Source organism: Phanerochaete carnosa (assembly GCF_000300595.1).
Source record: "Phanerochaete carnosa HHB-10118-sp unplaced genomic scaffold PHACAscaffold_7, whole genome shotgun sequence".
In the NCBI taxonomy this organism is placed as follows: Eukaryota; Fungi; Basidiomycota; class Agaricomycetes; order Polyporales; family Phanerochaetaceae; genus Phanerochaete; species Phanerochaete carnosa.
In genome coordinates this window covers 418,713-428,308 of record NW_006767634.1, presented here as the reverse complement: position 1 = coordinate 428,308, position 9,596 = coordinate 418,713, and the positions used below count along the sequence as shown (strand labels likewise).

General features: G+C 51.0%; 6 protein-coding genes across 6 annotated transcripts; 3 read left to right on the top strand and 3 right to left on the bottom strand.

Moving 5' to 3' along the window:
* Nucleotides 1–670: 670 nt before the first annotated feature.
* PHACADRAFT_197483 (uncharacterized protein) lies at nucleotides 671–1,120 on the bottom strand (the record flags this gene model as incomplete). Its single annotated transcript, XM_007397696.1, has 1 exon — nucleotides 671–1,120. One exon carries the CDS (start codon nucleotides 1,118–1,120, stop codon nucleotides 671–673), a length of 450 nt encoding a protein of 149 aa, XP_007397758.1.
* A 30-nt stretch (nucleotides 1,121–1,150) lies between these two features.
* PHACADRAFT_99165 (uncharacterized protein) lies at nucleotides 1,151–1,532 on the bottom strand (the record flags this gene model as incomplete). Its single annotated transcript, XM_007397695.1, has 2 exons — nucleotides 1,151–1,356; nucleotides 1,403–1,532. The coding sequence occupies 2 exons, from the start codon at nucleotides 1,530–1,532 to the stop codon at nucleotides 1,151–1,153; spliced, it is 336 nt and encodes a 111-aa protein (XP_007397757.1).
* A 1,754-nt stretch (nucleotides 1,533–3,286) lies between these two features.
* Nucleotides 3,287–4,210, bottom strand: PHACADRAFT_197481 (uncharacterized protein; the record flags this gene model as incomplete). Its single annotated transcript, XM_007397694.1, has 3 exons — nucleotides 3,287–3,728; nucleotides 3,786–3,966; nucleotides 4,024–4,210. The coding sequence occupies 3 exons, from the start codon at nucleotides 4,208–4,210 to the stop codon at nucleotides 3,287–3,289; spliced, it is 810 nt and encodes a 269-aa protein (XP_007397756.1).
* Nucleotides 4,211–5,177: 967 nt separating this feature from the next.
* PHACADRAFT_197480 (uncharacterized protein) lies at nucleotides 5,178–5,771 on the top strand (the record flags this gene model as incomplete). The annotated part of the gene is made up of 3 exons (XM_007397693.1): nucleotides 5,178–5,340; nucleotides 5,397–5,534; nucleotides 5,584–5,771. 3 exons carry the CDS (start codon nucleotides 5,178–5,180, stop codon nucleotides 5,769–5,771), a joined length of 489 nt encoding a protein of 162 aa, XP_007397755.1.
* A 1,393-nt stretch (nucleotides 5,772–7,164) lies between these two features.
* PHACADRAFT_197479 (uncharacterized protein) lies at nucleotides 7,165–7,378 on the top strand (the record flags this gene model as incomplete). The annotated part of the gene is made up of 2 exons (XM_007397692.1): nucleotides 7,165–7,189; nucleotides 7,242–7,378. 2 exons carry the CDS (start codon nucleotides 7,165–7,167, stop codon nucleotides 7,376–7,378), a joined length of 162 nt encoding a protein of 53 aa, XP_007397754.1.
* Nucleotides 7,379–8,179: 801 nt separating this feature from the next.
* PHACADRAFT_197478 (uncharacterized protein) lies at nucleotides 8,180–8,635 on the top strand (the record flags this gene model as incomplete). The annotated part of the gene is made up of 1 exon (XM_007397691.1): nucleotides 8,180–8,635. The coding sequence occupies one exon, from the start codon at nucleotides 8,180–8,182 to the stop codon at nucleotides 8,633–8,635; it is 456 nt and encodes a 151-aa protein (XP_007397753.1).
* Between the last annotated feature and the right edge of the window lie 961 nt (nucleotides 8,636–9,596).

The window sequence follows — 9,596 nt, the reverse complement described above, 5'->3', positions numbered from 1 at the left end:
TTGTCCCTGCCCTGATGTTTGCCGCCAGCAATGATGACGACTCTTCCTCTGTGCGAACCGGCTGGCTGGTGCTGGTGGGCCCAGTGACTGAGGCCCATCAGTGGGGCGCGCTCGAGGCTCGGGCATTGGGCATGTGGGCGCTCAGCCCTGGTTTATTCCTGTGGCGCGTCTGAAGCGACGACATCCCTGCATCCGGTGCCATCAGTTTCCAAAGAACGCGCACCTCGTGCCTGTCGCCATTGCTGATGATGGTGACAAGTCACACAGCACTGGGCGCGCGGTCAGCAATGCGTTCGCACATAGCTTCTCCTGCATTGCTGCAGTATGCAGCAATGCAAGAGAAGCCATGCAGCAATATGGTATCCTATTTGGCTGTGACAGTGTATGTGAGTGGCGCAAGAAGCAGTGGTGCGCACAGGAGCAGTAGCAGTGCAAGGCGGCAAGTGCAAGAGTGGCGGCGCGTGCAAGAGCGGCAGCACGTGCAAGAGCAGCGGCACGTCATCCAATGGTTCCTGCTGCGCTTAGGAGGCACGCGCCGGTCCCTCAGGAACGGCATCTGAGATCCCGATTTACAGGTTACCCGATGATGATGCCACAAAGCTATAACTTGACATCTCAGTGCAGCTCGGTCCATGCATTTCACATCATCCAGATCAAGTACTACACGTATTCATATAATAGAGAGTCCAGCAATATATTCTACAACTGCAGCAACATTACCTTGAGCTTCCTCACTGCCTTCGTCGTCACTTATGTCTCCACCAGTACCACAGATATCATCCGGACGAGTCAGCAATGGCGGGATTTTGTCGACTGTGAGCTGGACAGAGGAAAGGCGTGTCTGACTGACCATATCAACTTCGGCCTCTCCAGACCCTTGAGTGCCGGTGTATCCAGGTAGGTCGTAGACTTGGAAGATGCGCCGCAGTAGGTGGTTGTTGACAGCCTGGCAACGCAGGGCAAAGTCTTGCATGGCACAGTACAGGAGATGCGAGCAGCCCAGACTGGCCAGGGCTGCTTTTAGCAGCTTGTCCTCATCGATAATGGCGGTGTGGAGACGGCAGACCTTGATATTAAGGCACTCGAGTTCTTTGTTCGCACGTACAACGTAGCGATACATTTTGATTGTCTCGTGGGTGATAGGCTACGCTCATGGTTTCTGACGAACATTGTTCCTGGTATTCTGAAGGAGTGAAAACTCCTCCAGGAAGGCGTAGTGCATGACCTCTGACCAGTCGAGCATTGGCTTTGATGGGTTCATGGTTACAGCGACGGCATTGTAGTTGGCGACAGTCTTCTTGATTGTCTTGCTGCGGACCTGCAGTGATTTTGCAATATGTGTGCGCATCTTGTAGCCTGTGCAACTAAGTCTTGGTGTAGGATAAACCTGAAAATCACATACCGGTATGTGAAACATTGAGCTTTTGAAGCTCAAATAACTGCTGCACGACAAGACAATGAAGCTTATCGAGGGCGCGCCAATACGTCCGTTCGCAAATGTACTTGAGAGCCTCCTGATATACAGATGTCATTGGATCCCAATGTTCCTGGATGTCCATCTTGATTTCAAGAGCGACAACCTCTGCACTGATGCAATCATATTGTTCTGCCACAACTCGCTGCTCCGTCTCCAGCTTGTGCGTCTGGGTAACATCGCGGGAATAAGCCTGTTTTTCAGCTGATGGTGCATAGGATAAGAATGTGGTCTGCGTCCGTTGGAACTTCAGCTCCAAGTCGTGCAGCTTCTGGAGCAGCTCAATGTACAATGTTAAGTGAATGTCGTAGTCAAGCTCATTGCCCAGCGTGGCAAAATACACAAGCTCCTCGTCACGCCACTGGGTGATGTCACCTGCAGTGATTCCCTACTGCTCCATGCTTTGCCTGAGGGTCTGGCCTTCAATGTCAATGATCTCCAGCACCTGCATGTAGTTGTCGAGAATGAAGTCGCCCGAGTTCAAGTATTTGTCGGCATCCCATTGCTTGAGAAATGCTTCAATCAAAAGTCTACGGCAGTAAGCAGAGGCATACCAAATGACAGGGGCGAGATCATTCAACCTGCTGAAGACTCTTTCCAGTGGAAGTGAAATTGGCAGATGTGGGAGTGCGAGTAGCCATGGAAGGCATTCACACACATGCGCGTGTGTTTCTTGATGTACTCAGGGCCAAGAGAGCTGTTCTTGACAGTTATTTCCGCGGAACAGCCAATGTTGTAGCCTGCAAGCCACTCATCAGGCATTTTTTTGAGGGCCTTCACAACAATTGCAAGAGGATATTTAGCTCTATTTAGCATATGTTAGAATAGTAGTGTAGAGGAAAGCTCAAGAACTCACAATTTGCTGCTACACACCATATTGCACAGCCAGAGAATAAATCCATGGCGGCACACAGAAGCAAACACGCCCGACTCCTTATACATCTTCTACATCTTCTTCTTTGCCTCGGCCGCAGCCACCTTCCAGTTATCAACGCATTGATCAAGAAGTTTGTGCAGGAGTGCGGCCTGCACCTTGTCGATAATGGTTGTGTCACCAGCAGGCACAGTAGAGTTGCCCATGTTGCCAACAGGTGCTACAGAATCGCTTGCAGGGGTCGCCATGGCAATGTTGATGTGCTCATTACTGTTGTCAGCTTGAGTTCGCTTGGTGCTTTCTTCAAGGAGTGCCAAAGCGACACTGTCCATGGGGTCCTCTTCCAGCTCGTCAATGTCCTTTCAATTGGCCTCTTCTCTGTCTTCGTCTTCCTTGTCGTTGATAGCATTATGGACTTGGTGCCGGTGCACATCTAGCTCCTTAGATTTACGGCCCGGGACCTCGTTTGCGAACTGGTTGACGTAGGATGTGGACAGCCAATAGGAACTGTCACCAAAAGAGCGCATGTCGCCTGTCACCCGGTTTGCCACCATTGCCATCCGCTTGAGGCTGTTGTTACTGTCAAGGGACCATAGTCGACTAAATGACAAAGGCGGTTCATCTTTAAGCGAAGTTAAATGTGAGATTTGTGCAACTTTAGACATATGGTGCACGTACCTTATAGCAGCATGCGCGGCAGGCGTTCAATGGCCGCCAGTCAGAGGCGTCCCATCTAAGAATGGCATGCAACCATTTCTCCACAATCTGTGTGATGCGGAGATAGACTTCGAAAGTATCCGCAAATACCTTGTGGAGGTATTCACGATATAGAATCTGTGCGAGATATTAATCAGTTGTAACCAGGTCAGAGTATAGATACGTACTATGTAGTAGTCACAAACCACCTTGGCAGATGCTTCAATACTGAATGAAGCTTTTTATTGGCAAAGTCGGTATAGCAGATCCAGCATCTTGACAGAGACGGCCACTTCGGGCCATCTGGGTGTCTTCACGATGTACCCATGCTCAAGCAGATCAAAAGCAGGTGAGGTGCTGTCAGCAGGGTGAAAGACGGTGATCTCATTTTGAAGGGTGAAGATGTCGTAGGTTTTGATGCAATATGGGAGTCGCACTGATTCGTCAATGGGCTGGGGGCTGCGAGCGTGAGTGTCGTCAATCAAGGTGAAGTGTGTCTCCGTGGACCAGGGCACAGTTGACTCTGCCCTGCTTGGTGAGCATTTGGGAGGCGAATTTGATGCAGGATACTTCCATCGGAGGAACTGGTCAGCCAGGGCATTGAGAAGAAGGCTCCAAGCAGCCTCTTCACACATCCGCTGTTGGTGCCACTGTCTAGTTTGTTTATACCAGCGTAGCTTCCACCTGTAAGCAGTTTTGTGAGCTCCATGAAGGAAAGAAACGGGCAGATTAATGACCTACTGCAATTGCAGCACATCGCGAATTGCGTGTTGAAATTTGGGTGCTGCGGGCATATCATTGTTGACACCATCTTGATTGATTCCGAGTCGTTCCAGGTCCTCTTGTGCAGCGAGATCGATGTCCATAGGCTGTTCTTCTTGTGTGCCTTGTCGAAGGAGGTTGATGGTGTCTTGACTATATCCTATTAACACGCCGTCAGCGATGCAACGTTAGACAGACAGATTGTGTACAGACTCACTGGTAAGAGCTTTCTTGATCTGCTCTTCCACCCGAGCCTTCTCTTTTGCGAGTGCTGCACGCCCCAATGTCTTTGATATTGCTTCTCCTGCTGTTGCTGTTGTACAAAGCCTGTGCTCCCACAGTTTGACGAAAGTCGACTTTTTCACTCCCTTCGTGCCACCGCTTCTTACTGATGAGGTCGACATGGGATCCGGACCACATATAACAGATGTTATTGTGGCTTGGAGCGAGGGAGAAGGAGGGGAAGGGCAGGATGATGCAGTGTCAGTCGAGGTTGCGAGTTAACATTGCGAGGGCCAGTTTGCCGCTCAAATCCTCATGTTCATCTGATGTGCACGACCACGTCTACACGTCTGTGGCTCGCCGTGCATTTACCCTTCGCATAAAAATGCCCAAAGAACTTTGTAAAAGTAGCAAACCACCCACACCACGCAATAAAATCAGGGTGGTCTTATTGGGTAGCAGAGAGTACTCAGGCGTGTTCAAATGGAACGAGTGAGTGTTTTGAACTCTCGCAGCCTGTTCTATGCTGAATACTTAGTCTGTAAATGGCCTCCATATTCTACCGGCCCTGATGCCAGTCATTTCCCCATGGCAGTTATCTGCACTACCGCCTGGCAAGTAACTTCTCTTAAAGTGCTCCTTCCTTACTTCCAAATGATCTGCAACACGGATCTCTCCCAACGCCAACTGATCGAGGCAATCGAAGCACTTGCATCTCTGCGCAATCCAGTGGTGGCCAAAGCTTTGAACACTAACAGGCAATTTGATCACTTTTATCCCTGTCTCGCTCTCAACGATGACCGAGAGGCTATCTACATGACATGGTGTGTATGATGATCTCTCGTTCAAAGTGGCCTTCATTGCTCAGTTATTACCTGTAGGGCAGACACACGTCCCCAATACCAAGGCCAGGAAAACCCCCGGTTGCTGAAGAAGCTGCCAACCTTGCTCTCAGTGATCAAGTTCATGGTACTGCAGGGCAAAGATCAAATGGAAGTGGAGTCTATGAAAGCTCGCGGTGCAAGTTCAATAAATTCCTACAGGCTATCACAGATAGTAGGAAGACTGCTGCAAGCCGAGCCAAGAAGAGTCCGAGCAGAAGTCACAATGTAGGACACAACGCGCCAAATCCAGACTCTCTGCACAGCCATGCGCCTCATCAAGACAAGGGCAAGAGCGGACATCAGCACTCTCATGCAGCCCCTGGGCCATCTGCTGAATATGCAGCAGGCCCCCGTTGAGGTTTTTACCGATGACAAGGTTTCGGAGGCCGCGGCGAAGCACACTTCTCAGAAAGGCAAGGCAAGACACAGTGAGTATTTGCGTTTCATTTTGTGTGATATAAAGTCTAACGCACTGACTATCCAGCATCCGAGACTGGCAGGCGTGAGTCTCACATTCTCCCAGGGTACTCTGGTGTCTCCGGCAAGGTCAACATCAGCAATGCCGAGGAGGAGCACCAACCACCCCCACGTCACAAAGATATGTTTACACAGGACCCTCACAGTATAGTGCCCACTGACATAATACACAATTTGCTCAACCTCCGCTGTAGTGTATCAAAATTACCAGGACTTCACTGGGAAAATCACCAGCCATACCTACAAGTGTCCCTTTGACCTCAGGACCGACATCCATGTGCCGTCTCTCGGCACATTCCTTGACGACTACGTTGATCATTTCGGCTATGAAACTAAGTTCATTCACAGGGTCTACAAGGCGTCAGAGCAGTCAATGGATTGATACAGCTTCATGGCGCGCACAAGTTGCTTTTTATCTCAGCGGGAAGTGATATGGTTCTACTCGCATATTGATAAGTTTTCGGGCCCCTTTGCAGCTCCCCTTTGCAGGTGTCGCCTCATAGCTAACTCTTAAGCTTGAGTTATCACTGGTCTTACTTTGTATACAAGAATTGTTGCTGCACGTGACTTAGTTTACCACATTCAAAGTTCCCAGGAGTGAGCGTCAAATCATTTATTATAATAGAGAATAAGGTTGCACATCAAGCCTCTCCCACACCCACAGTCAGCTGCCTTCCTCCGTCTGCTGCTGTGTGCCACCGTCCGCCAGCCTCATGACTGACGGTGATGTGGACTTGCGTCGACACACCACGAGGGATACTGCGTGGATCTAATTAGAAGGCGGCGCCGACGAGGTCTGGTGACTAGTGCGTTAGCTTGTTCAGCTAGCCCAATAAACCAAGTGTATTAGTGACTATTCTAATGTATAGACAAAGGCTTACCTAGCCCAATAAACCAAGAGGTTGAGATGGGGCTAGATAGCGACAAAGGGGGTCCTTATATACTAGTCAGGCGGCGCACAGACCAGGTGTTACATAAGCGACGGTGCTATGGTGGCTGCTAGTGTCTAGGGGACTTTGACGGAGAAATGAAGGCCGGTGTGTCATAGCTTATGACGTTGTCGGGCCGACGGGGATAGAATGTCCGTTGCCAATCGGACTCGGAGATAAACGGGGGTAGGCGTGTCATGGCGTATGACGTTGTCGGGCCGACGGGAATCGGATGTCCGGTGGAGATCAGAGTGCGGCTGTTACCGAGGAAGTGTGATGCGGCAGTGAGGCGGCGGCGATACAGGCGCGTCTGATGCGCTGATGCATGCCTGTCGGTGATGCGTTTCTCAAGGTATTAGCGCGCGGCTAGGACTTGTAAACTGGCACCAATGCGCCGACAACGTTTGGAGGGTCGTATAAACGTGGAATAAATCGGAGAAAATGGAAATAAAATAGGAGGCCGGGGCTACGCCCACGACAGACGGAAGTGTGACGCAAGTTGCCGAAGCACTTTTAGAACTGTCACCAGTACGAAGATATTCACAACAGGCAAGATTTATTCGAAAAGGCGTGAAAAGGCGTGTTCCCTGGCGCCATTGGAAACGGCGCAAGAGGCAGCCAGAAACGTAGGCGGAGAAGGAGATGAGGGCTGCAGATCGTGAGAAAGCTCGAGATAACCTCAAAACACTCCTTGGTGAGGCTCAGGCGAAGGTTTGGGACATTGTGGAAGACCTCCACAAGCAGACCAAGAACCATTCAGCAATATATTTTTACCATCTTCTCATACAGCACTCTAGAAAGACGGTGAAAACCTGTGAGATTAACCCCTGGAATGCATATCTACACATGCACCTGAAGCAGATTAACAAAGGTGCGTGCAAAATGTTTGATGGCATTGCTGTGTTAATAACAGCACCAAATAGAGACTCCCGAGGGCAGTTCTCGACGCAAGCCCACAGAGCTCGCAGCCATGCTAAAGGCCGAGTGGGACCAGAAGACACCAGATGAGAAGAACAAGTGCACGCGAGAGGCAAGGAAGGAGCTGAAGGAGCAGCACTAGACGAAGAAGGCAGGAGGTCATAACGTCCCACTTAGCGTGTTCCACAATGTACACACAACCATCGCGGTGATCAAATGTGAGGTACGTGGCCGCACAAATGTCCTTACAAACAATATTTACTTTATGAGCAGCTCATCGCACTGTACTACTAAACTGGCATCAAGATCTTCCTCATGATGTTGCGTGGTGATACCCTCCACTATGCGAAGCCTCACCTATCCTATACCTCAGAAATATTTGAACAATTCTTTCAGATGAGCTTCAGTGTCAAGCTGGGAGACTGGATGCAAAAGCTTGAGTGTTACAAGCTCAAAAAGGTACCAGGTACACTTGCGCCACTACCTCTCATCTACACCGCTGATTCCATCTGATACAGGGGTGAAAGAGAAGACTGAGGCCAATCAGGCTGAGCTCAGAAAGCACATTGCGGCAATCATTTTGAGCAACCTGCGTACAATTCTCTTTGTTCCAGAGTGCTCACCAAGCTAACCACCATTCCGGAACCCTGTAGAAGAAGCTGCGCATCCGCACACTGTTGAAAAAATGAACTACCTGAGTTTTGACTCTGCCATCACACTTAGGTATGGTGTCGTCTGCGAGCATTACCCACTGAACTATTTTTGTGGTCCTGGTGGTATTACCACTGTCCCCACCCTTCGTGTGCTCTTCAACAGCTGGCATAGCAGAACAACACAGTTCTGCCATCTCTTGCAAGCTGAATACAATGCCTGGGTAAAGGAGTATGAAGCTCGAAGTCGTGCGGGATCAATTCCGGCAGCCCCCGTCTCTGTTTCTTCGGCCATGGCGCCAGTACCTCCACTCTCTATGGGGGTGTTTCACGGCGTCTTCGCGCTGCAGTCGACGCCAGCACTTCAATCTGCTGCCGCACAGCCTCAGGTTGTGTTGCCGCAACCTGCCGCACCCTCCATATCTCTGCAGCTTGCCACTGCTCAGCCTGAGATTACCGCCACACAGCCTGTCATACAACCCACAGCTCAACCCGAGGGCATCATTGCGCAGCTTGAGTCCACTGTTGTGCAACTAACCATCACGTTCATGCAGCCCACTGTCATTGTCACGTCGCCGGCACTTGTGTTACACGGTGCACCTTCGGCTTTCACATTTGTTCCTACCATTGTCACTAATCCGGCCACTGTTCAAGCTCTGGTTCCGACTGCAGCAACGACACGTACACACGCGACGGCGTTTGGCAATGATGGTGCCAGTGCATTAGCACTCACTAAGCGAAAGCGTTGAGATGCAGGTGTTAAGTGCAATCCAAATATCCGGACATTGCGGAAGCAGCAAGCTCAGGTGGCATCCCAGGCCTCATAGTCACTACACAATGTATTTACTCATCATGCTTGTTTATTTGAACACTAAAAAGTATATCTGTGGGCGCTTTGAGCTATGAGATGGACTGTCGCCTAGCGCACAGCTAGGGGTCTCCAACACAGCTCAGGCTTTGTGGCGTTGATGGGCGTTGTCATGCATAGGCCACTCCATGCAATCCGGGATCTCAGATGCCATTCCTGAGGGACCGGCGCGTGCCTCCCAAGCGCAGCAGGAACCGTTGGATGACGTGCCGCTGCTCTTGCATGTGCTGCCGCTCTTGCACTTGCCGCCTTGCACTGCTACTGCTCCTGTGCGCACCACTGCTTCTTGCGCCACTCACATGCACTGTCACAGCCAAATAGGATACCATATTGCTGCATGGCTTCTTTTGCATTGCTGCATACTGCAGCAATGCAGGAGAAGCTATGTGCGAACGCATTGCTGACCGCGCGCCCAGTGCTGTGTGACTTGTCACCATCATCAGCAATGGCGACAGGCACGAGGTGCGCGTTCTTTGGAAACTGATGGCACCGGATGCAGGGATGTCGTCGCTTCAGACGCGCCACAGGAATAAACCAGGGCTGAGCGCCCACATGTCCAATGCCCGAGCCTCGAGCGCGCCCCACTGATGGGCCTCAGTCACTGGGCCCACCAGCACCAGCCAGCCGGTTCGCACAGAGGAAGAGTCGTCATCATTGCTGGCGGCAAACATCAGGGCAGGGACAATGGTGCCTGGTGTGCCATCAGGGGAGGGTGGTGCTGATAAGTGGGACTGATGGGTGGGACGCCAAGGCCACGTCATCATTCAGACCCTTGCCCCGGCGTTCACCCAACCACGCGTGGTGGGACAGACCAGAGCCAAGTTTCTGAGCCTTGCACGTCC